This window comes from Notolepis coatsorum (genome assembly GCF_963971535.1).
Source record: "Notolepis coatsorum genome assembly, chromosome: 20".
NCBI lineage: Eukaryota > Metazoa > Chordata > Actinopteri > Aulopiformes > Paralepididae > Notolepis > Notolepis coatsorum.
The window spans coordinates 16,932,635-16,960,056 of record NC_140184.1 but is presented as its reverse complement, the minus strand read 5'-3'; the positions used below and the strand labels follow the sequence as shown (position 1 = coordinate 16,960,056).

At 44.5% G+C, this 27,422-nt stretch overlaps 1 protein-coding gene across 3 annotated transcripts in view; it reads left to right on the top strand.

Moving 5' to 3' along the window:
• fhod1 (formin homology 2 domain containing 1) overlaps positions 1-26,988 on the top strand; it is a 132,523-nt gene extending 105,535 nt beyond the window's left edge. For all 3 annotated transcript variants that reach the window (XM_084337610.1, XM_084337609.1, XM_084337608.1), the window contains 10 exons: positions 1,844-2,802; positions 3,035-3,190; positions 4,575-4,757; positions 7,366-7,485; positions 9,906-10,067; positions 12,117-12,307; positions 17,420-17,612; positions 19,146-19,314; positions 22,408-22,584; positions 25,993-26,988. In XM_084337610.1, coding sequence (XP_084193736.1) covers positions 1,844-2,802; positions 3,035-3,190; positions 4,575-4,757; positions 7,366-7,485; positions 9,906-10,067; positions 12,117-12,307; positions 17,420-17,612; positions 19,146-19,314; positions 22,408-22,584; positions 25,993-26,078 — 2,396 coding nt within the window. In that variant the 3' untranslated portion in view covers positions 26,079-26,988. The remainder of the gene's footprint in view (positions 1-1,843; positions 2,803-3,034; positions 3,191-4,574; positions 4,758-7,365; positions 7,486-9,905; positions 10,068-12,116; positions 12,308-17,419; positions 17,613-19,145; positions 19,315-22,407; positions 22,585-25,992) is intronic.
• The last annotated feature ends 434 nt before the right edge of the window (positions 26,989-27,422 follow it).

The following is a 27,422-nucleotide window of genomic DNA, read 5'->3' as shown; positions in this document are numbered from 1 at the left end:
CAACTGATTTATTTGAGCCAGGGCCAAGAGTGAATAGAAGGTTGCCTTCTACATACAAAAGATTATCAGAGAACATTAACAGGGCTGCCTGTGTACAGAAATATCACAATCAGGTTTGCATCTCAAACCTCAATAATGTACATAAAACAGTCACTTGGTTAACATAATCTGAACATACATTAACCATACTGCACACATTATACATGAGTAAATCTGGTTTCTAAGATAAGTATCTTTACATTCTATTTTAACCAACCAAGGGTCCATGAGTTACTCACATAAAATGCAGCAGCACAGTCTCTCTGGTGGAAGGAGCGGTGGAGCCCCCAGACCCCCTGGGGTTGGTCCGGTCTGAGAGCTCCCGAATTACCAAAATGTCCCCTCCTTTATACTACAATTTCTAGCCAATAATAGCTTTACATAATACAGTTGGTCCGTGGGCGTCTTCTGTGAGCGGTCTCCTGTGGGCGCTGGCAGCCCCTCCCCCCTGGGTTGTGGCGACGTGATGGGACAGCGGTGGCCCCCGTTGATGTGATCTTTTGCTGAGATGAAGGGGCCTGTCTTGTCTCACGAGGGGGGGTGTGACATGATGTCCTCTGGTGGGGGGGTGTGAATACGCTTTGACCCTTTGGGCTATTTACCATACAGTACTAATCTGATCACCTAGTGGGGGTGGAGAATAGCTCTCTGTCACCCCTGTTTCATCTATATTTAGCACTGAAAACCCACTCTGCTAGCCAGTATACAAGTTTATTTATGAAATTCAACTCAATATTACCACAGAAGTTAATAGATATCATATCCGACTGTTTCCGACATCACTGTGTACACGTCTGTCAGCTGCCTGTCGCGTATTTCTCCCACGTGTTCGCTCGGTTTAGTCCACTTTTCCACATTTCATGGGGGTGTTTCATTACCGTATATGGTTAATTACGGGCGGTTCTATATGCAAATACTTAAAATCGTGCACAAGCTCGGAGCGTAGAACAAGTGGCATTTATCAACACGGAGTACTTGCAGGTGTGCGTACGATCTGTGTACGCACGTGTGATAAATCCCGATTTTTCTGTGCGTAGAGGCATTCTAAATTCTGGGCTTAAGAACGAAAATAGAACACTTTCTTTTTTTTTAGATCCACTTTTTGTCCTTATTTTCTATTTTTCTCCCATCCCAATTTCGCCTCGCCAATTCTCCCTTCAATTCTCCCCTCCCCTGTCTCGAACGTTGCTAGACTATGCCTCCCACTGGTCGGCTGCAGTGAGGACCAAGCCTTGCATCACGTGTCCCCTCCCGTACACGAGGAGGCAGCTGTCGCATCTTTTCACCTGAACAGCACGATCTCTGTGGCGAGGAGAAGCGCGTGGGAGGCTCACGCTGCCCCCGATACTTCCTGATTCTGCTGTACAGGCGCACCAACCGACCTGTAGGAGTCGCCGTTCACAACGTCCAATCCCCACCCACCGGCTTTCCCACCCTCTAATACTGCCAATTGTATTAGTATGAACGACCAGCCAAGCCGGTAGCAACGGCGAGAGCTGCCCACTGCGCCACTTAGCCGCAAAATAGAACACTTTCTAAGCATTGTTGATAAATGAGGGCCCTGGACTTTTACATTTACAAATGTACACTTACTGTATATTTCTGTATATTTTATATTAGAATGTGACATAGGAAATGTATATCCCGGACCGTATTTCATTCTTAGGCTTATTTTATTCTTATTCGTGACTTTTGTTTTTGTCTATCCAAATGTCTACTGTTTACTGTGAGCGATTTGTAGTGCCAAATTTCCCTCGGGATGAATAAAGTATTTCTATTCTATTCTATTCTATTCTATCTGTAGGCGGCGCTTTCCACCGGCAGGGCAGTATGGTGGAGCAGCGTAACACCCTCTCCAACGACAGGAAGTTCATGCTGGACATGCTCTATTCCAAGAACGCCACCTCCGGTGGATCTCTGAGGAGCCCGTCCGAGGAAGAAGCCAACGTCGACCCCGGCGGCAGCGAGGGCGACGACCTGAGCAGCGTGGGGAGTCTGGCCGAGCGCCTGTCCAGCCTCAAGGCCCGCTCGGGCCAGCCGGCCCCCCCCTCCGACGGCAGCACGTCCCGGCGCGCGGAGCTGGAGGGTCTGGGCGGCACGGCCCAGGCGGCGCGCGCCCGGCTGGCCGAGGAGCAGCAGCACAAGCGGATACGGCCGCAGTACAGCATCGACGCAGAGTCCCACAGCCGCAGTCTGGAGAAGACCCTGATGACGCCCCTGGCCAGGGACCACGGCCCCGGGGATGCCTGGGAGCAGCTGCAGCCCAGCTCCAAGGCCCTGCGGATCAAAGACCTGGACTTCTCTGACCTGCTGGAGGAGGAGGACATAGACGTCCTGGACATGGACACCTTTGACGCCAGCTCCGCTCTGCACAACGGCATGCCTCCGCCGCCACCCATGCCAGGTCTGTGTGGTGGTGGTGCCCCCCCTCCTCCTCCACCGCCGCCGCCTCCCCCCGGCGCTCCAGGGGGCATGGCTCCCCCTCCGCCCCCACCCCCGCCTCCATGCCCGGGAGTAGGCCCCCCTCCGCCTCCGCCTCCCCCCGGCGGCCCTCCTCCGCCTCCCCAGGCCGCAAACCCGGCGTTTGATAAGAAGCGCAAGACGGTGAAGCTGTTCTGGAAGGAGCTGAAGCAGCCCGACAGTCCCAGGAAGTGTAAGTTTGGCCGGGGGACGGTGTGGGCCTCGCTGGATAAAGTGACGGTTGACACGGCCAAGCTGGAGCACCTGTTTGAGTCCAAGGCAAAGGAGATGCCTGTGGCTAAGGTTAGTAGGCAGTCCGTGGCGGACCGTTCATTCAGATGTTATGATCATTTTCTCATATCTCATTTATATTCTTAGAGTAGATGGTGTTTATGTAAAATCACAACATTTCAACTTATTTTCTTACACATTTTACAGATTGCTTTGAAAGTGAGCTTTACACTGTGCTGCTGCATTCCATACTTGCATTCATCATTTTGGAAATAAATCTCCCTCTGTGTTTTTGTTTGTGCAGAAGGGACCCGAGGTGAAGAGGTCTGAGATTCAAGTTCTGGACTCTAAGAGGAGTAACGCCATCAACATCGGCATGACGGTCCTGCCCGCCGCCCACGTCATCAAAGCGGCCATCCTCAACTTTGACGAGTTTGCCATCAACAAGGAGGGCATAGAGGTAGGATCAGCGTCACACCACCAGAGGGGGCTGTTTGACCGCGAATAACATTCCCTGCCATGGCAATGCGGTGACCGCAGCAATGGCATGCAGAGGATTTGTAATTATGTCCTTGAGATTTGAGAGGTGGTTAGTTCATAAGTAAAAGAGAATCATGGATGATTTATCTTGATTATGAATGAGGAACAGGTATCCCCATAGATTGTTATTAATTCTCTAGATTAGAATATGCTGTAGGAGTGAAGGGTCACAAATGGTCTTCTGGCAAACACTGTGCAGCTTGTCTGGTATCAACAGTGATATTACGGCATTTACGGCCTGGGTGAGATCCAAGATCTGGTAACCATGCAGACGAGGGTCTACGCGGACCGCACCGCAAAGATCGCTGTCGCTATGGTGAGAGAATGTGTAGGGGAGAGCTGGGTAAGATGAGCAGTTTTTTTTACATAAAATTACCTCTCGGCAAGGAAGAATGAGACAGAAGCAAAGCGAGTACATCTACCTACATTTCAAAATGTTTACTACAAATTGAAATGATTAAAGGGGTAAGAAAATATGGCTTTAAAAAAAGAAAAGTGGTCCTCTGGCTCAACTTGCCTGGGCTAGGGCTCAGTTGATCTTAGCGAAAGTGTAAGTTGAACAACACATGTGTAAACTGACCGACTGACCTTTTCCAAGTAAAAATCTGGACATAATTAAATTAATCTATTCCGTTATCAAATACGACTGAACAGCACAGTCTTTTTAAAACAGTCTTATTGACATTAATTAATAATGTTAAAAGTGCAATTTCACTGCATTTCTTAGGTGTTAAGACCATGGAACCTGTCAGCCAGCTGTTTAACATGACCAGCGAGCTTCTTCTTTAACTCATATTTTACGATCCTCTTATCTCTGTATCCTAGGTTGAACCACTGGCTAAATTTACCCCAGAGCCATTGCCTCATTTTACCCCCCAGCCACCATTTTGAAAGAAATTGCCCTATTAGTTCAAATGTTTGTTGTACCTTGGTAGTTCATCAATGTTTCCATGGCAACATTCTCAAACTTCTTGGCAGCCATCTTATACTTATACTCTATGAAAGGCTGTTTTCACCCATACAAGTTCTGGGGGTCAAATGCGCTGTTTGGAGAAATGTACCTATCTCAAACCCCGCCCCCTTTTCTAGAAACTTTGTTTGTCCGAGGGAAGCAACAGATTGGAGGATCAAGAAAAGAAGGCATGGTTTGAGATTTGAGAGGTCAATTCCATGCCGTCATCATCAAAATATTTCAAACACGCAGTGGAAGAATGTTGCGCGCGTGTGTGTTTTCTATCAAAAGTATAACCTTTTGTTTCTTGTACTTGTCATACTCACACACGACCTCTCCTGTGGTTCTGTAGAAGATCCTGACCATGACGCCCACCGAGGAGGAGAAGCAGAAGATCCAGGAGGCCCAGCTGGCCAACCCTGACGTTCCCCTGGGCACGGCGGAGCAGTTTCTCCTCACACTGTCCTCCATCAATGGCATCACTGCACGCCTGCAACTCTGGGCCTTCAAACTCAACTACGAGACCCTGGAGAAGGTAGGAACTAGGGATGTCCCGATCCGATCACGTGCTTTTCAGAGGATCGGGGATCGGGAAAAAAAAATAATAAAAATCGGCAGTCAAAAAAAAAAAATTATTCAACAAACATGACCATGTCCACGTCTTAAACTCATACGGAGGCCTTAGTTTTGGTTTTAAATTACATATAATATATCATCATTAATGTATTTATTGTCACACAGAGCAGAATAATTGTCCACAACAAACACATTCCCTTTAATTTACACCGTTGCAACAAACACATTCCCTTTCATTTAGACCGGTGTTCTGCCACAACAACACGTCGCTCCCGAAACACGGTTAATATCCACTGACTTGAGCAGCTAGACTTAATGTCAGAGGTTTGGAACTAAGGATTTTAAAATAGAAAGTCAAGCCAGTTGCAATGTTTGCAAGGAGGACAGGCTGGAGGCAAAGTTTTCAGACTAACTTTTCACCTGGAGGATAACGTGACTGAGGATTATCGGCGTTTCAGAAGTCGAACACTGAATGTATACTAATGTGCAAACATATATTGAAACTTTTAATATTTCTCATATGAAGCAGAAGCACATTTCTCAGGCTGAATGTAATAACAAAAGCCTCCGCGCTCGCGCCCCGGACTATAGGCAACAGAGGGGCTTGTCTCGCTCTGCCAGTTTCTGACAAAAATGCGTCAAAATTGATTACTAATGTGAAAGATCGGATCGGAAACGATCGGATCGATAGATATTTAAAATCACATGATCGGGATCCGATCGGGAGCAAAAAAAGGCGATCGGGACATCCCTAGTAGGAACGTCCCTGGGGGAAACATCCCCACCTTGCTTGTAATAGTATTAGAAGCAAGAGGGTCCTTGATCGCCGTAATGTCTCAGCGATTAGGTTTGCTACAAATGCCCCCTTTTCAACACATCACTGTGACTTATACACATCTGTAAATTGGCCGCCATTACTCTCTCGATGACAAATTCATTGGCTTACACTCTTTTACAAAACCCTTCTTGGTCTGACCCCTCCTGATTTGATACACATGTTAAAATGGTCATCTACTCCCTATAACACCAGAGCTGCTATATATCGCTATAGATGTTCCTTTGGCCAATCCTCCTGCTGCTCCCAGCAGTTGGAACCGAGATGCAAAATAATTTGAAAATGGACATATTGATTGACTCCCAAACGGTAACCGTCGGTAGTGTGATAGTAAAGGGTTAACCTTCTGTAGCGTGGCAGTGAAAGGGTTAAGGACTCTACTGCAGAGGTGTTCTGCAACCGTCACCCAGCCTTTTAAAGGAAAACTCCAACATTTTAAGATACATACCTTTTTCTTCTCTGTGCATGCAGTAGGAGTAGGAAGACGTGCACCGTTAGCCTAGTTTAGCGTCAGTCACTGGAAGTAGGTTCCCCCATTAGCCTAGTTCCCAACGTCTTCCTACTCCTACTGCATGCACGGAGAAGAAAAAGGTATGTATCTTCTTGGCTAACTCCAGGGTAGATGGCAAATAAGCTAATTTCCCAAAATGTTGGAGTTTTCCTTTAACTGACATGTAAATAGTCTGTTCTGCTTTTATTTTACATACCTTGTCATTGTAATAGTCATATCTGGATTTTTTTTTCTTTTGGGTCCCCTTTTCCCTCGTTACCCTTCGAGAGGTCCCTTTGCCCATAAGTCCATAAAAAAGATTCTGAATTGACCTGCCAGGTTAAATAAAGGTTACATTTGAAAAATACTGACGCTGTCATCTCACCGACTCTGGCAGCTTATTAGTAGAATATAGTGTCATGTTGGTCCAGACAGCGCTGCTCCTTCACTCTACTGCAATGCACCGCACTTTACCACTTCATATAGCACTCTGGTTAGAAGCCAACTTCATTTCGTTGTACTCTGTACTTGTACCTGTGCAATGTGCAATAAATATAATCTACTGTACGCACACTGCTAAGAACATATTTTTCACGATCATTGTCCTTCTTAACCACTGTTACTTGCAGTCAATCGCCGGTATTGGCGTCATATTCTGTGCTGTGAAAGCAACTAGGGTAGCTTTTTTTATTTATTTTTTTAGCACATAAAATATAGAAGTCACGATTGTCTCCCGGGACCTTAAGTGGCACGGTATCTCGTTATCCTTCAGCAGAGTTCCCCTCTCGACACTGGCATTGTGTGGAATATAACTAGGATGCTGTGTAGTACACCTGCTGGCTCGGGTAACAAGCGCAGGTACAACCGCAGGCGGGAAATTGCCAATTATCACCCCAATGCGGGCGCACCACATCCTCCACACAGCGACCCTCCATGGAGGACCAGAGAGGAGTTTGTCTCAACAGCAGCACCGCACTTCTGTGTCCTTGTCTCTGTTCTTCTCCTCTGTCTTCTTTATTTTGTTTGTTCATTGTGTCTGTCTCTCTCTCTCTCTCTCTCTCTCTCTCTCTCTCTCTCTCTCTCTCTCTTTCTCTCTCTCTGTCTCCCCCCCCCTCTCTCTCTCTCTCTCTCTTTCTCTCTCTCTCTCTCTCTCTCTCTCTCTCTCTCTCTCTCTCTGTCTCCCCCTCTCTCTCTCTGTCTCCCCCTCTCTCTCTCCGTCTCTCTCCCTCTCTCATCTTTTAGGAGATCGCAGAGCCTCTTTTCGACTTGAAACTGGGCATGGAGCAGCTTGCCAAGAACAAAACCTTCAAGCGCATCCTAGCAACACTGTTAGCCATTGGAAACTTCCTCAACAGTACAAGTGTAAGTTCTCAGGCAACACAACCCTTTATGTTTAGGGCTTATTATATTTAGATTTAAAGCAAAGCGGAAACACTTAATAATGTCTGTATACAACAGGGCATATGTTTGGCTTCATATGCTCTCTTGTAGAAGCTACACTAAAAGCAGATGAGCAGAACATGTCTGTCCAAATGCTGACGATAGGCTAAAATAGTTTTTGGGGCCACGTTTATTGTGAGTTAAAATGAAGGTGGGTAGAGATTGACTTGATTGACTTTAGACTTTTAGATACCATTAGGTTCTACGCTCCACGCTCGTGCACGATTTTAAGTATTTGCATATAGCACCGCCCGTAATTAACCATATACGGTAATGGAACACCCCCATGAAATGTGGAAAAGTGGACTAAGCCGAAGGGAAGCGTGTTATGGAGAAATACGTGACAGGCTGACAGACATGTACACGTACGGTGATGTCGGATATGATATCTATTAACTTAAAGACCATATTAACTAATAAAGACTGTGCTGGAATATGACTGCCTTTTTCCGTTTTGCTCGATTAATACCCAGGGATTAAAGTTCTCCTCAATTTTATTCCAAATCGCAATGGATTTTCCGTAAATTTTCTACCTGCTGCATATGATTTCTAGAGGCATACAATCTATTTTGATGTCGGTATTGGGTAGCCTATATAAACAATAATACGAGAGCATATACAAGAGCAATGAATCTCACTGTCATGTATGATGTAGCCCAGTGGTGCCCAACCAGTCGATCGCGATCGACAGGTAGATCGCGGGCTGATTTCAAGTAGATCTTGATTAATAAAATTCGATTTGCTAAATCAACTCTTCCTCTCCTTGTTAACTACAACAAGCAATGCTGTTTGTTATTTAAGATGAGGTCGGACTCGGCACTGACAGATTTGTGTTCATTATGCTGCTTTTATAAAGCCTCAAATGACGGCTTACAATATACAATTTTGGCTGGTAGCTCTCGGGCTAGGTGGTAAATAAAAAAGTAGATCTTGGTTCAAAAAAGGTTGGGCACCCCTGATGTAGCCTATACGCCATGTGTAGACTGCCTATGTGATCAATACAAACATGAACTTGAATTCCATCATGTCTGTGTGCGGGAGCTCACAAGGCTGTTGTCGCAATGTAAATAAGAACGTGCACTGAAAGGTTACAGTATGTAGTTGGTTGATTATTTGTATGACAGTCATAAACCCTTGCAAAAAGTATCAGTTTTATTTAATGAATTGAAAACATGCAGCATGCCTTTCCTCCCGGCAGCAACGACAGTGGAATCCCTTTCTATTCACATAACTGCATTTGTGATGGAGCTTTGACAGCTACATGGGTGGTACAGTAATAACAGTCTATTACTCGATCCATCTACAATATCACGATGGACCGTGCCATGTAGCCTACAGTATGTATAGCCTGCATATGTGATCAATAAAAACGTGAACTTGAATCACATCATATTTATATGTTGTGTCTGTCCACTATATTTATTACTTTGTTATTTCCCCCCCCTATCTATGTAAAGCGACCTTGGGTCTCTTGAAAGGCGCTATATAAAATGAAGCTATTATTATTATTGTTGTTATTATTATTATTATTATTATTATTATTATTATTATTATTACATCTGTGTGCGGAGCTCACAAAAAAATAAAAAGACTGTCTTTTACTTTTAGTCTCAGTGAAGTTTCAACGGAGCGAGGTAATCTATTCTAACCAACAAATTGAAATAGAAAGCATTTCGTTGTGGCCAATCTTATTTGGAAACATGACACAAAATAATAGTATGTCGCTTTTTATTTGAAACAATATTTAATCGCGTTTGGAGGTGGGTGTTCTGCGTCTGCCCCCCCGTGCCAAACAAGCAGGCCAACCTCTTGTTCGTGCGTGAGCCCGTTATAATTACACTACTGTCGCTATTTTACAATGAACTATAATGAATTACGGGTCATACAGAAGTTGAACACGCCAGTGTTGGAAGTAATGCACGGAAGCTTATTTCCGCGTTGCAGACTGTAATAATTCTACCACCGGGCGCCCAGGTACGCATGATTCAAGCTGTGCGTATATATACGCACAAAGTCAAGCACAAGTTCAATTTGATAAGTCCCACACTTTGCTTAGAAATGATCGTACGCACGGGTTACGCACATATCTGTGCGTACGCAACGTTGATAAATGAGGGCCCTGGTCCCCAAGCGGGAATCAAACCCAGGACCTTCTTGCTGTGAGGCAACCGTGTTAACCACTGCACCACTGTGTTGCATGTTCCTCCCCAGCCTGACAATAATTACGCTGTGTGTGTATGTACGTGCTTGTATGTGTTTTTTCCTCTCTTTTTTTAACTGGTGTGTGTGTCTCTCTCTATCTCTATCTCTATCTCTATCTCTCCCTCTCCCTCTCCCTCCAGGCCAAGGGCTTTGAGTTGAACTACCTGGAGAAGGTGACAGAGGTGAAGGATACCGTCCACAGACAGTCTCTGCTCCACCACACCTGTAACTTTGTGGTGGACAACTACCCCGACACCTCCGATGTCTACTCCGAGATCCCTGCCATCACACGCTCTGCTAAAGTGAGACTGACTGCTGGTTCACATCCTGTTACCATGAGGGCATCCAAAAAGGCCCAGAATATAAACCTGAATAATAGCAAAAGAATATGAAGCTGGAAGCCACTTGAATGCAAAGGTGAAAATCGCACCTCTACTGCAAGGGGGCAGTATCGTTAACGCCTCATTTACAGCACTGCCAGGTTAATGGTGCGTGGTTACCGCAGTAGCGGTGCAGAGTCCTAAGAGCTGCATCTGTATTACACTAAGTGCGATGCCCGTGAGTCGCCACTGGGGGCAGACTGGCTAACCTTGAGTGAATTACTGTTGATATTTCCTGTCATGCAGGTGCGTCGCATCTAAAAACAAACGCACTGTCCTGCACTGACATAACAATACATTAACAACTAATACATCTTACCATTCAGGACCATTCGATTTGTCTTTGACATTTACAGACTCTCTAATGGACACTGTTGATGATTGATTGAAGGTGCTAAAAAGAACACGACAAGGCTAATCACTCTTGTGTTCTTTTGTCAGTATGAGTATCTGTCACTATGTCATCAAATGACTGCTAACTTGACAATCAATCAGTCAGTCAGTAAATCTTCCACAACTGCTTATCAAACACAGTTTAAGGCTACAGTTGAAGTATATAATAAAGAACCAATGCAAACATGTCATACTATAATAATAAAAATAATATTAATAATAATGATGATAATACTAATAATTCTAATGATAATTATTGTAGTTATTATTAGATGGTATAAGATGTTAACAAACTATCATTACACATGGGCAAAACAGAGTCCATTCTCTTCGGTTCAAATAACAAACTCAGCAAGACCGTCGGCTTCTCAGTTACAGTGGGTGACAATATTGTCACAAGGAAAGAAGATATTACCTACCTGGGTTCCATCCTAGAGGCAAATCTTTCCTGTGACAAAATGGCATCCAATGTAATAAAAACAGTCAACCAACGAACTCGATTCTTGTACCGGATCTCCTCACTGGTAAACAAGAATACCCTGAAGACTCTGGCAGGAGCACTCATTCAAGGGTACTACGACTATGCTTGCACCTCATGGTACCAAAGCACCTCAAAGGCGCTAAAAACAAAATTACAAACATCTCAAAACAAACTGGTCAGACTACTGCTTGACCTTACTCCTAGAACCCACCTCACCCCTGCCCACTTTGACAACCTAGGATGGCTTAGAGTAGACGACAGAGTACAGCAACTTGCAATGGGCCTGGTCTACAAGATACACTACACGACCAAGGTACCAATGTACATGTCAAAATACTTCCCAAAGGTCAGTGAATACCACGATCACAACACCAGAGGGAGCTCCACAAATCATGTTAAACCAAGATTCGGCTCAAACAAGGGACTAAACACGTTTCGCAATTATGCCACATCAATGTGGAACGCCCTACCCAAAGCTGTAAAGGAATGTGAATCACTACCCACTTTCAAAAACACTCTCAAAAAACACCTAAGGGAGACTGCAATTCGAAACTGGCCCCTGTAAATGTCCGAACACAACTCCCTCCAATGTACAGTAAATTACCAAGTATGGTCTTGTCAATATTCCAATGTACAGTTTTGTTTGTACAGTTGTACAGTGTGTGTCCCCCACCCCTCCTACCCAACCTCCCCCCCACTCCTACCCAACCCCCCCCCCCCCCCACCCAACCACCCCCAATGTACAGTCCCCCCCACTCCCCCCCCCACCTACCCAATCCAATGTACAGTTTCTACGTCAAATGTATATACTCTTTTTTCTGGACTCTTTTTGTATCACAAACGGTACTGTATTTGCAAATCTGGTATGTCATAAATGTATAGATGTAGCAGTACTGTCTATCTGTATGTCATGTATGTTACGATGAATTGAAAATGGGGGACCCTGATGTAAACAAGACGAAAGTCTTTCTCTGGTCTGCATCCCCTTAACAATTGTATGTATTGAGCTGTACTGTACTGTACCCATTCTGCAATCTGTTAATAAAGTTTTCAATCAATCAATCAATGTTGACATGTTCCATCGTTGCTGCCCCCAGGTGGAGTTTGAGCAGCTGTCTGACAACCTGGTTCAGCTGGAGAGGAAGTGCAAGTCGTCGTGGGACAACCTGAAGGTGGTGGCCAAGCACGAGACCAAGCCGCTGCTCAAGAACAAGATGAGCGAGTTCCTCAAGGACTGCACTGAGAGGATCATCATCCTCAAGGTCGTCCACCGGAGGGTCATCAACAGGTGAGACGGCAGCACACAACGCAGAGACACACACAACACACAACGCAGAGACACACACAACGCAGAGACACACGCAACACACAACGCAGAGACACACACAACGCACACCGCAGAGACACACGCAACACACAACGCAGAGACACACACAACACACAACGCAGAGACACACACAACGCAGAGACACACGAAACACACAACGCAGAGACACACACAACGCACAACGCAGAGACACGCACAACGCAGAGACACACGCAACGCAGAGACACACACAACGCACAACGCAGAGACACACAACGCACAACGCAGAGACACACAACGCAGAGACACACGCAACACACAACACAGAGACACACACAACGCAGAGACACACGCAACAGACAACGCAGAGACACACACAACGCAGAGATACACACAACGCACAACGCAGAGACACACACAACGCACAACGCAGAGACACACAACACACAGCGCAGAGACACACACAACACACAACGCAGAGAGCAGACACACACAGCGCAGAGAACAGGGCCCTATTCCCCGTACCTGGTTCAACTAAGTCGATCAAGAGTCCCATTATCCAGATTCAATTAACCCGATGTTTGAAGCCGGGATTTTCCTGTTCCTCGAAGGTGGATTCAGTCTCGTTAACTCGAACCAGACTTGAGACCCAGGATAAGTGCGCGCGGCCGCTTCAGTTGAAAAGCCAGCACGTATCGATAGCAGAGATCCTGATTTTCTAACGGCATTGATTGATTAATTGATTTAAAACTTTATTAACAGATTGCAGTACGGCTCAATCGCCTCGCCGACAAGTTAAATGCGTTATCTATAGGCTAATTTTAAGTCCCTCATTACCTCAATCAATCAGATTATATTTCTTTAAACTTGCCTGCTGGCAGTAGGTTTATGGATTGAATAATCAAGTGAGATCTTGCTAGCGAAAATAATTAGTTAAACTGTTATACAGAATAAGGATACGGCTCTCTTACCCATTGATTGATGTATGGTGGATCTTTTACTTATCTGCACTGTGGTGTAACGGTTTCTGCTTTTGACTTTCACGCAGACGGCCCGGGTTCGAATCCTAGTCTTTTCCTTCTTTTTGCAATGTAGGAATAATTCAATTTGGTGCACGTTGAGAGCTATATAAAGAATGACATCCTCAATGCATGTAGATTTATAATATTTTAACTTAAAACTAGGCTACTTTTGCGTATAATCATTAATATTATATTCCAAAAAATTATATTGGAAACGCGGGGTTTCGAACACCAGTCGCCCGGTTGCCAGGATTGAGCACTACCGCTGCGCCACTGTGCCAGACGGGATAGATTCATTGTTTATCCATTAATGGACGAGAGACCCGTGTTTAGAATATTTTTTCTTTTGAATGAAGTTTTATCTCTTTATTCTCAAATGCATTAATGTGACGTCAACGGCTCATTCAATTTCTCAAATCCGTCAAACAGCGCATCTCATCAGACATTTTAATCCCAGTTACAATATCACACAAAATCCACAATCCACGCATAGACACTTCAATTTTATGCTTGAATGAAACACAATCCGGGCGCTCCGTTAAGCAAATCTACAGCGGAGAATATATGAAACTAATCAGAGCCAAACGGCCGATAGGTTTCATTCATTAAAAATATCCCTGCGGGATTCACATTTGCAATGCGCCGTTATTAAAATAACCACATGCAGCGTGTATCGCGACTCCGAGCGCCGTATATGACGTGCATTATTTTATTTAGGACAAAGTAAATCTATAGGCTCAATATGATTTATTATCAGCATTTAGTTCTATTATTATACATTTCAGAAGCCCCCTCTAGGAAAACGAAGCACAGAAACATAATTCAGAATGGTATAATGGGATCTAGACTGTGAGAATCATTTCAGGAAGCGAGCTGTCATTTATTTGCGGGGGCGTGGCCATGGTTCATCCGGCTAACTGAAGTTAACCCTGCTCCCGACCAGGCTCAAACTTTTTGATCTGTTGTCATGGTGATTTGGACAATCGCGCGTCAGGGAATGGGAAGGTCCGGCTTAAGTCAGGCTTGACTGGAAATTATCCGGCTAACTCAGTTATCCAGGTACGGGGAACGGGGCCCTGACACACACACAACACACAACGCAGAGAACAGACACAACGCACAATGCAGAGACCAGACGCACACTTGTTTACATCAGGGTCCCCCATTTTCAATTCATAGTGACATTTATGACATACACAACATACATGACATACAGGTACTGTATATAGTACTGTTACATTTGTGACATATATGATATGCAAATATACAGTACTGTTACCCATAGATCCTGACAGAGAGTATATACATATGATGGGGAGGAGACTGTACATTAGGAGGGGGTGGGTGGCTGGGAGAGAAATATACATACGGTGGGGAGAGAATATATACATATGGTGGGGAGGAGACTGTACATTAGGAGGGGGTGGGTGGGTGGGAGAGAAATATACATACGGTGGGGAGAGAATATATACATACGGTGGGGAGGAGACTGTCTATTAGGAGGGGGTGGGGGGGTTTGGACATTTACAGTGGCCAGTTTCGAATTGCAGCCTCCCATAGGTGCTCTTTTAGAGCGGTTTTGAATGTGGGTAGGGATTCACATTCCTTTACAGCTTTGGGTAGGGCGTTCCACATTGATGTGGCATATTTGCGAAATGTGTTTAGTCCCTTGTTTGAGCCGAATCTGGGTTTGACATGATTTGTTGAGCTTCCTCTGGTGTTGTGGTCGTGGTATTCACTGACCTTTGGGAAGTATTTTGACATGTACATGGGTACCTTAGTCGTATAGTGTATCTTGTAGACCAGGCCCATTGCAAGTTGCTGTACTCTGTCGTCTACTCTAAGCCATCCTAGGTACTAGTCAAAGTGGGCAGGGGTGAGGTGGGTTCTAGGAGTAAGGTCAAGTAGTAGTCTGACCAGTTTGTTTTGTGATGTTTGTAATCTTGTTTTTATTGCCTTTGAGGTGCTTTGGTACCATGAGGTGTAAGCATAGTCGTAGTACCCTTGAATGAGTGCTCCTGCCAGGGTCTTCAGGGTATTCTTGTTTACCAGAGAGGAGATCCGGTACAAGAATCTAGTTTGTTGGTTGACTTTTTTTATTACCTTGGATGCCATTTTGTCACAGGAAAGATTTGCCTCTAGGATGGAACCTAGGTATGTAATTTCATCTTTCCTTGTGACAATATTGTCACCCACTGTAACTGAGAAGCCGTCAGTCTTGCGGAGTTTGTTATTTGATCCGAAGAGAATGGACTCTGTTGTGTGGAGACCCTGAGCAGACTGTTGACCACATCCTGACCATCTGCCCCCTATACAAACCACCCTCGGAAGCCAGCCTCTTTGATGTGGATCCAGAGTTAAGGGCATGGCTACAAGATACGGAGTTGGACCTCTGACGTTACACGAAAGAAGCGAGCCAGGTGCAGATTCTGCCGAGTTCTGAGCTGAGGGGTTTTTCAACCTGTAACTTGTTCTTGTCAGAGACCAGCAGGGCTGAGTCGTCCGCGAATAAGAACAAGTTGCAGTCACAAGCTGACGACATGTAATTTGCATAAATTAGGAACAGTAGCGGACAGGAATTACTAGTTACTTCTTCCAAAAAGTAACTAAATTACTTACTCAGTTACAAATTATAAAAGTAACTAGTTACTTCAGAAAGGAACTATTGCGTTACTTTCAAGTAAAATTTTAACATAAACAACGTACACAAATCTAAACTATTTTAATGTTGCTGTGGGACAAAGTGAGACTAGCCTCCAATCAAATGCCATGTATGTACCGTAGATATTATAATTACTATGTTTATATAGTGGATCATACAAATACAAACACAATAGATGTTTTGGAACTTTTGATATGTATTGCCCCTCAACAGGCTACAACTGGGCAACATTAAATTATGCTTGTTAAGCACTATACCAAAAATAAATAACAAATATATACTGATTGATTGAACATTTTTATTAACATATTGCAGAATGGGTACAGTACAGCTCAATACACACAATTGTTAAGGGGATGCAGACCAGAGAAAGACTTTCGTCTTGTTTACATCACGGTCCCCCATTTTCAATTCATAATGACATTTATGACATACACAACATATAGATCTAATCATGACATTTAAGACATACATATATACACTCTTTGTAGTGCAAATAAAACAAAAAAGGTGGGTGGGGGACACTGTACATTGGAATATTGACAAAGCCATACTTGGTATTTTACTGTACATTGGAGGGGGTTGGGTTAGGACATTTGCAGGGGCCAGTTTCGAATTGCAGTCTCCCGTAGGTGTTCTTTGAGAGTTTTTGAAAGTGGGTAGTGATTCACATTCCTTTACAGCTTTGGGTAGGGCGTTCCACATTGATGTGGCATAATTGCGAAACGTGTTTAGTCCCTTGTTTGAGGGGAGCTCCCTCTGGTGTTGTGATTGTGGTATTCACTGACCTTTGGGAAGTATTTTGACATGTACATGGGTACCTTGGTCGTGTAGTGTATCTTGTAGACCAGGCCCATTGCAAGTTGCTGTACTCTGTCGTCTACTCTAAGCCATCCTAGGTTGTCAAAGTGGGCAGGGGTGAGGTGGGTTCTAGGAGTCGGGTCAAGCAGTAGTCTGACCAGTTTGTTTTGAGATGTTTGTAATTTAGTTTTTAGTGCCTTTTAGGTGCTTTGGTACCATGAGGTGCAAGCATAGTCGTAGTACCCTTGAATGAGTGCTCCTGCCAGAGTCTTCAGGGTATTCTTGTTTACCAGAGAGGAGATCCGGTACAAGAATCGAGTTTGTTATTTATAACGCCGTTATTCCCATCACTGATACACACAGACACAGACTTCAGTTTTATACCTGTATAGGTCAACCATACATATCTGCCAAATACGAAAGAAAATGTGAATTAGTCGCACACAAGATGCAACTAATTCACTGTCCAGTTAAACAGCTTCTCCTTGTTCCCTCCTTGTCCCTGTCCCCCCTGCTGTCCCTGTCCCCCTGCTGTCCCTGTCCCCCTGCTGTCCCTGTCCCCCTGCTGTCCCTGTCCCCCTGCTGTCCCTGTTCCCCTCACACCCGCAGGTTCCACTCCTTCCTGTTATACCTGGGCCAGCCGTCCTACTCTGTGAGGGACACCAAGGTGACCACCTTCTGTAGGATCATCAGTGAGTTCTCCCTGGAGTACCGCACCACCAGGGAGAGGGTCCTCACCCAGAAACGCAAGAGAGCCGCCCACCGGGAGCGCACCAAGACCCGGGGAAAGATGATCACAGAGGTACCGTCACAGGATGGAGTTTGGGAAATTTTAACAGGGGCTCTCTGGGGGAAAATGTGCCCCCATAATGTTGCAGTGCCTGTGAAATGAGGATTTAATTAAGAAAGGACAGGGAATGGAATAAATGGTAAATGGCTCTTTTTTTCGTTTTCCGCCCATCCCAATGTTAGTCGTTATGCCAATTCCTACTCCCCTTCCTGGTCATTGCGCACTTACCCCCCCTACCGTCGGTCTGGGAGGGCGGAGACTATCACATGCTTCCTCCGACATATGTGTAGTCAGCCCACCGCTTCTTTTCACCTGGCAGCGCGGACTCTCACTGGGGGAGTGTAACGTGTGGAAGGATCACACTACCTCCCGCAGATCCTTCCCTCGCTGTGCAGGCGCCCCGACTGAACTGTAGGAGTCGTTGTTTACAACGACCAGGACCCACCTCACCGGCTTTCCCACCCGCTGACACTGCCAATTGTGTCAGTATGGACGGCCGACCAAGCCGGAGGTACCGCGGCAGCTGGATTCGATCCCACTTTCTCTGCGGTGGTAGACAGACGCTTAGTCCGCTGCGCTACCCGGCCGCCCAAATGGCTGCATTTCTATAGCGCTTTTATCCAAAGTGCTTTACAATTTGTTTCTCACATTTTACCCTTTCACTCACACATGCACACACCGATGGCGGAGGCAACCATGCAAGGTGCCAACCTGCTCATCGGGGGCAATTAGGGGTTAAGTGTCTTGCTCAAGGACACTTCGACACGCTGCCCGGGAGGAGTGGGAATCGAACTGGGAACCTCCGGATTGCCAGACGACTGCTCTACCTCCCGAGCCACTGTCACCAACTGTAGTTGCATCAAAGTGCTGTACATATAAGTGGCACTATAATAAGACACAGTAAAAACATGTTAAAAAGCAATAAATAGACAAATATAACACCAAGAAAGATTAAAAAAAAATAAGAAATAGGAAAATACACAACATAAAACAGTGTAGGTGTGAGATCAGACTATCCAGAAAAAAAAGAAGAAGAAAAAAGGCCTGCTGGGTAAACAGGTAGGTTTCTAACCTGGATTTAAAGACCGGAAGGGAGGGAGTGCACCTTATGTTGAGGGGGGAGGCTATTCTACAGCTGGTACATTTTTCACTGTGGCTGGTGACTTCGTCTACTCTGCCAGCTCATTTACCCCGTAGCTAACCATCGTTTTGGAGCCAAGTTAAAGTGGCTGGTAAATTTTGGACCCAACCATCCACTGTGGCCTTTGGATGGAAATGTCCATTTCTTTTGTTGAGTCTGGGGCTGATATGGTAGAACGGCAATGTGTGAGATTGTGTTTTCTGCATGAGACAGTATACATAACTTTGCTGTTGTTTAATGGAGATGAGTTGCCTGTGTTCATTGCTCACTGTACGTTAAACACGTCAATAGATCCTTGATCAGACGTTCACATTGAATTAGTAATCGATTGGGAATAATGAACCCCGGCCTCTCTCCCCTGCCCCCCTCTCCCTCTCTCTCCCTCCCCCCCTCCCCTGTCCCAGACGGAGAAGTTCTCCGGTGCGGTGCCGTCCCAGGATGACCCCTCTCCCGTCTCCCTGATGGCGGACTGTGAGCCGGCCCAGGAGGAGGAGCACGAGAACATGAAGAACCTCCTGATCAGCACCAGCCTGCTGCAGCCCGGCAACCCGAGACGCAGCCGCGGCTACCGCAGTAAGACCCGCTCCTGACCTTACGTTCTGTTGTTTACGATTAATCTCGGGTTACGCATCTCATCCTGTTCACCAGACCGATGTGCTGCCAGACACACAACATTTCCTCTACACCTCTGACCACATGCTGATAAACTGTGTTGCGAAAATCCCTCACGCGTATAATCTCATCATCCGTTGTATGTCTTGCACTGGAAGCGAGGGTCATCCTTGTGCCGTGTTACCTACATGTAGAGGCGGTTCTGGGGGGGGTGGGGGGTGGAGTGCTTTTGTAACTGGCCTTTGACTATTTCCATGTAATGTCATACAACACTAAGAATAAGGAATGCTAAGTTCAGTTAACGTTAGTAATTTACTCGCTGCATTTAAATCCATAACCGAGCGGGACCTTTTAGTTTGTCCATGTGGTGAGTGCAGCTGTGTCAGTCGTTTGTCTGGGAAATGGCTATTAGGCTGCTGGTAACATTAAGTGGCCAAGAAGACGCTTAAGTCTGCTGTTTGGGCGCATTACAGATTTACTTTTGTCTACGATAGAGATGGATTAAACGGCAACTGAGTGTGAGAATTGCACTGTGCGAGGTGTATGAGAGAGTCAATACATTTAACACAGCACGGTGGCACAGTGTTAAGCACCGCCTCATAGCAAGAAGGTCCTGGGTTCGAACCTCGGTGGGAGGCCTTTCTGTGTGTAATGTTCTCTCTGTGTTTGCGTGGGTTTCTTCTGGGTACTCTGGTTTCCTCCCACACCAGTAGGGCTGCCAAATATATATATATATTTATTTATTTTTTATCATTCTTTCCAAAATCAAAGAGGCCTAGAAGCGTGGCTAACGCTAATGGCGCGCATACCAGCGAGGCTAACTGCCTAAGAAAACGGGCACAGAGGCACTGAAAGAGGATTTCACCCATCTAATGAACACACTAGAGTAGACAAATATCAAGATGTATCCATCAGTGGACCAATTGCATGCTTTCGCAGTCGACTCCTTCAGAGATTAAGCACCCCCCACAGCCCAAATGGAATGATCCCACATTTTTCTTTTTTTATATTTATAATTTTATTTTATTATTAAAATACATTTATATTATTGCAGTCGGCTATCGGAAAATGTTGGCCAATCAAAGTCGAATATACAAATCCTTAGTCGGGGACAGGCCTACACACCAGAAGACATGCATGTTAGGCAGGGACTACGGATGAAATTGGCTACAGTAACTCCGGCACACTTACATTGATGTGGAAACTGAACGTGTTGATTGATGAGCACTGTCTCTGGGTAAAGAAATAAATAAATAAACGTAAACGCTATGGGCCAGTTTGCATCGCCCCGGTCTGTTACCAGCGAGAGATCCAACGTATTTACACAAAACAACCTGTGCCTTTAGATTCCCACAGGGCAAAATCCATAATCAAATCCTTAATGTTTATTTTTTTATCCACTTTTTCTCCTTATTTTTCTATTTTTCTCCCATCCCAATTTCGCTGTTTCCAATTCTCCCCTCCCCTTGTCTTGAACGTTGCTCGCATATTATGCCCCCCACAGGTCGGTTGTAGGGAGGATAGAAGCCTTGCATCACGTGTCCCCTCCGGTACACGAGGAGGCAGCCTGTCACATCCTTTCACCTGCCAGCGCGGACTCTCATTGGCGAGGTGTAACGTGTGGGAGGCTCACACTACCCCCGCTATTTCCTGTCTCTGCTGTGCAGGCGTTTTTTATATATATTTTTTTTTAAACTTCGATTTTTTTTTAATGTTCGAAGCTTGTGCCATCGAACGAAGCTTCGAAGTATTTAAGACAGCCCTAATGTATTTATTGCTGACTGAATCACTTCATTTATTGCTGACGGTCTGTCACGTTTGTATATTTGTTATATTTAATACAAAATAAATCGAATCAAACTGAATTGTGGTCAACATGTAAAATTGATCAGAATCAGTTGTATTGTCTACATATTTCATTACTGTTACAGCATAGAGGAGATCAATTATTTTGTTCTTGGCTCATCTGCCTAGCAACAGCATCAGCAGACGATACTACAAAAATAATGTAATACAAAGTGTAAGAATTTGTAGTTTACAGTGTGGGTGTAAAGTGGCAGTAGAATCGAGGATAAAGTGGCTCTAGGCTTTGATATATTTTATAAATTTTTATTTAGCCTATATTTAAACGGGTAAAATCACATTGAGACCGAGGTCTCATTTACGAGTGTGACCTGTTCAAACAGCAGCCCATACACACTTAAACATGTAAACAGCAACATTACACTCACCAATCAACACACAATAAATTGCAACAACACAAAACATAAAGTGCCAAAGAGGGGGCGGAGAAAAGATTCAGCCTAAAGAAACAAGAGCAGAGCATAGAAGCTCTCTCCAAGACACCCAACATTAATTTAAAGCTCGCTTAGGGGGGACTAAGCTGGCCATCTTCAGACTCTGCTGTAACGAACACTGCATGGGTGTAGTGTGTGTCTAAACGGCAATAACTGTTAGTGATATTTGTTCATGACTGCCTGGGGAAAGAAACTGTTCTGGAGTCTGCTGGTCCGGGCCTTGAGGCTGTGCTACCGTTTATTGTAATGTACAGGTGCAGCTCAATAAATTAGAATATCGTGGAAAAGTTATTTTATTTCAGTAATTCAATTCAAAAAGCGAAACTCTCATAGATTATAGATTCATTACACACAAAGTGAAATATTTCAAGCCTTTATTTGTGTTAATTTAGATGATTATGGCTTACAGCTCATGAAAGCCCAACATTCTGTATCTCAGAAAGTTTGAATATTATAAGACATAAATAATTTTTATATAGAAATGTCAGCCTTCTGAAAAGTATGTTCATGTATGTTCACTCAGTACTTGGTTGGGGCTCCTTTTGCACAAATTACTGCATCAATACAGCTAAATATATTGACTTTTCCACGATATTCTAATTTATCGAGCTGCACCTGTAGGTGTAGGTTTGAATTGAATCATTTGGCAAATAATTGTAAGCTATCTCAAACCCCACCCTTTTTTTATCCTCCAATCATAGGTCAATATGAATGGTTAAACCCCTACCGATACATTATGTCTCCTCTCTTTCTGCAGGTCTAGGCCGAGTGAGTCCATCCCAGATGTTTGTAGCCAAAGAGGACAGTGCCAGCTCTCAGGACGATGCCACAGATGAGATTATGGATCGATTAGTCAAGTCTGTCACCCAGAACCCTACAGAGAGGCCCTCCAGCCCCAAGACACGGAAGCGATCCCGCGTTAACAGGAAGTCGTGTGAGTAGACGGCCAAAGGGTTGCTTGTAGGCCTACGTAGTTTTTTTTCTCTCTGAATGCTCTGCGACTTTTTAGGTTGATGATTTATCTAACATTGTTATATACACATAAACATGCATATGAAATCTTTTTCTGTCGCATTTCATCTCTTTTCTTTTTTTGATCCACTTTTTCTATTTTTCTCCCATCCCAATTCCGTATTATCCAATTCTTCCCTCCCCTGTCTTGAACGTTGCTAGACTATGCCTCCCACTGGTCGGTTGTAGTGAGGACAGAAGCCTTGCATCACGTGTCCCCTCCGGTACACGAGGAGGCAGCCTGTCGCATCTTTTCACCGCAGCAGCTCGAACTCTCAGTGGCAAGGAGTAACGCGTGGGAGGCTCACGCTGCCCCCGATACTTCCTGTTTCCGCTGCACCGGCGTCACCCAACCGACCTGTAGGAGTCGCTGTCCACAACGTCCAATTCCCACCCACCGGCTTTCCCACCCTCTAACACTGCCAATTGTGTTAGTATGACGGCCGGCCAAGCCGGTAGCAACGCCGAGAGCTGGGCTCGATACCAGCATCTCCTGCGTTAGACGCCCAATCAGACGCCCACATTTCATCTCTTAATATGATCACGTCTAACAATTAGTCGACGGTCTTAATTTTGAGTATAAGAGTTATCGCCAGCACAATGCATACATCTCTCGGGTCTTCCCCCAAGGGCACAGTAAGTGAAGGGAAAGGTGACAATAGATTATAGAACAATGGGAAATATGCGCACTGCTCCAACAATGAACAAAACTAGTTATAGTTGCAACACACTGGGAATACGGTCTTGATCGGTCTCAAGGTGGGAAGGAACACGGTAAAACGCTGATATGTTGAGTGCTGAAAGAAGCAGCAAAGTTAATCTTCTGTGAGTGCCGCCGTTCCGTCCTACACCTTAACCTTCGGAATGCTAATTGATCGTTGAGGTTTTTCATGGCACTATGGTCTTGCGTGTCGAGTGTCACATCTTTTCAGGGAGCCCATAGTTACTACCAGGGCTGTTGCTTTTCCTCTCCTCACATTCAGTACTTTTCTACAGGGTTGTCTTTTTAGAAGGTCATGGCCAGCTTGTCTTTTAGAAGGTCATGGCCATCTGAGTTTCAGTGCTGATGAGACGGGGTGGGGGGTGGGGGGGGGGGGGGGGGGGTAGCCATATCCCAACACAGATCCCTGTGTCTCCAACCACAATAGTTAAGCTGTGTCCAAAACAGCCACGTTATCTGCCTGGCTCCCTATCGATGTTTTCAGTTCCTCACTAAAGCCATTTAGACGAGAGGTCTTATCTCACACAATCTGTGAACTCCTCAGGGGGAATGGAGGTAGTGACGGCTCTTGATTTGTCTGGAAGATTGAAAAACGATATTGATATACCAGCTTGATTTGAAAATATGAAATGTGAATGCATTCCCAAACACCATGTAACGTTATATTCTAATTTGCAATAATAAAATAAACAAAGCTTTGATTGTCTTCTTTCAGAAAGTATAAATAATTTCACGCAGTTAATAAAATGCTTTTCTCTGTATAACATGTGCATATTTCTCTTGTTATTCCTACTCTATTAAAGGTGCTGTACGTTGTTTTGTGTTAATATAAAGTGGTCTACATGTTATAATATAGAGCAATAATATATCTACACTCTGATGGCCATCACTGGTATAGAGTAACATGGGTCTCCCAGTCCCACTTTATCCAACCAGGAGAGAGAACTCCACACTGCAAAAATTGTCTGACAAAAATAAGAAATAAAAACTAGCAAATGTAAAAAATAAAATGATCTACCAGTACAGTAAGCTAATTTGGCAAGATTTCTTAAAATAAGTAAAAATATCTAGACTTCTCTCTCCTGATTTGGATAAAGTGGGAAGGTATACCAGAAAATGTATTTTCTGTTTACTGCAGAGCGGAGGGACTTGGAGACCCATGTTACTCACCAAACACTATCAGTGAGAGCTGTTGGAATGTAAAGCTATTTAACACTTATTTTAACATAAAGATACCACTTACAGCACCTTTTAACACCTTAGATGCCAGTGTTTAGGATGAGTGACAATATGGCTTACCGTCTTCTCCAGAGTCAGACAAGAAGACAGATACCAGTTTCCTCTCTGTGTTCAGTAGAAAGCTATCCGGCTGCACGTTAGCCTAGCTTAGCACAATGAATGGAAGCAGACAGTACAGAGGGGTTAGTTGACCAACGCCTAGGCTAACCAGTACAGTGCATTTCCATTCATTGTGCTAAGCTAGGCTAACGTGCAGCCGGATAGCTTTCTACTGAACACATAGAGAGGAAACTGGTATCTGTCTTCTTGTCTGACTCTGGAGAAGACGGTACACGATTATTTCCCATAATGTCGGTGTGTTCCTTTAAGCGTACAGAGCCACACTGTGCTTGTCACAGAGGTTCAGAACAAATGGCAGTCCAAAATCCATATCCTTTGGCTATTTTGAGTGTACATCGACTTGTGTGTAATGGATTGGTATTCTCTGAGGGGGCCATGCTTATTGAGCTGACGGAGGTGTCCGTGTGCATCACACCGGGCCATAAAGAAAACCCACGAAAACCGGCCTCAAAAGCCTAATTAAAGGCCATATTTCGTGGTTCTCATTCGAAACAGTCGCATATTACTGATATGACATTTTAAGTATGAAAAACTAAATTACCAATAGACTCGCATAGGGTTATGCGTTCAATGTGTTTCAGGTGGACAACATTGACAGGCCGATATTCGATTTTATATCCAATATTTAATGAAAGGCTAAACTCATCTTGATATTTCGGTGAAACAATATATCATAACCTATAATTTCAACCAAACAGGTGTTTCTCAGGTGGAGCAGGTGACCAATCTGTGTCTGTTGATTTTTCCTTTTTCTCTTTTTAATATGAAACCTTTATTAATCTTTGTGACATGTACCTTACTTTAAAGTACATTCAATCTGTTTTTATTTTTTATGGAATGAGCCCAAAGGGCTTGAAGCCCATCTTTAACAGTGTCTGCCTGTAATGGATGTGAAAGGGGTATGGCAGTTAGCAAGCTAGTTTCATGTTAGCTTCATTTATCATTGTACTGTAGCTAGATAAGATCAGATAGTTAGCTTTGTAGTTTTGCTTGCTTATGTAATGTTGACTGGCTAAACTTGCTTGACATAATGCTAGCTATAGCTGATTTCTTATCTCTTCTCATGAATTTGACCCTCCCCCTCCCACCACAAAAAAGCCAGGTTGATAACATTGATTTCTCACAACCCTTCTTGTAACAATGTGTGTACCGGTAGTGTACTATCATTCACCTGTACTCTTACACTGTGTGTGTGTGTGTGTGTGTGTGTGTGTGTGTGTGTGTGTGTGTGTGTGTGTGTGTTTGTTTTAGTGCGGAGGACACTGAAGAGTGGACTGAGTCTGGATGTGGTCCAGGCTCTAGGACTGAGCAATAACAAGACTGGCGACAAGCTCTGAACAGACACCATCAACATGAGAACAGTGTACAGACTGAGGAACACCAACCCCCACGGGCCACACGTGCAGCAGGAGGGTATCGTCATGACTACAGCTGAACTACAGTATGGCCACTGAGAAAAGGCTGAAGACTGACTGATTGATTGACTGGAGGAAGGCCTGAGAACGGGCCTCTGCACCAGACACACGGATTCCTCAAGTCGATGGACCCAGACGTGTTGGACAATACAAGCCAGACTCGTCATGAGACAGGGCTTTGAGCTTGATAACGCTGTAGTCGTTACAGATTGAACGTGTATCGCATTGTATGTATAGGTGTATTATATTCATGAATGCTGATGTTTTAACGGTATAATTATTGTACTGATCCCCCCCCCCCCTTATTTCATGTTCACAGTTGACCATTACAGCAACCAGGTTATATTAAGTATCTTAGGACAAGAAACTATAACGTACAGCTTGTTTTGGTCAAAGATTGTTGTTTCTTTTTTAATGAAACCATCTAGTGGCCTTTAACACATTAACTGCCACGCAGTTTGCCCCTCTCATGCCCATCTCTGCCACCAATCTAAGCCTATGGAGATGTTCACCTTCTTTGCAGGGCTATAACTTTTTAAATTGTATTGCTAAATTGACATTACTATGGCCCATTCAACATCGATTATCTATCGTTCAGGATGTAGGAACGTTATACTTTTTCATTCAAACATTCATACGAAAATACCGTCTAGAATATAAGTATGTTTTTATCGTTTTCTGCAGTAATTCCTAGAACACTAGTTATAGGCCTAACGCATATATAGATTATCGATTGCCGTTTATTGACAATACACGCTATATTAAAAAATTCAACTGTATACGATCCTAAACGTTATGACTCATCATGCGCGGATGAACGGGGGGGGGGGGGGGGGGTCGTTTATAATTCCGTGATCGTCAGTAAATGCTTTATGTAGTATGGGTTGATTTATTGATCAGATGGTTTGTAAATAAAGAAATGTACAATCGCCTTGAAAATAACGTTACTGTCCTCTTACCGTTCGCCGATGAGACTGGAGGAAAAAGATCCCACTTATTTGACGTCGATCGACTAGATCCATTTCCGGTTTGTATGGCGCAATAAACGCCCAAATCATATCAATTATTGAGTTATGGCAGCGATCCATATACACGGATGTGTGTCTAGAGTCCCGCAACGATATGTGACTGCCGGACGGATTTCCCAGATGCACCGAGATCACCAGATCCATTTCCGGTTGTAACTCGCCCGATCATCCACCAGGCGGCGGTATTGAAGCGTTGCACTGTTGTGCAGGCTCCCACTGTATCAGCAGAGGCTGGGTG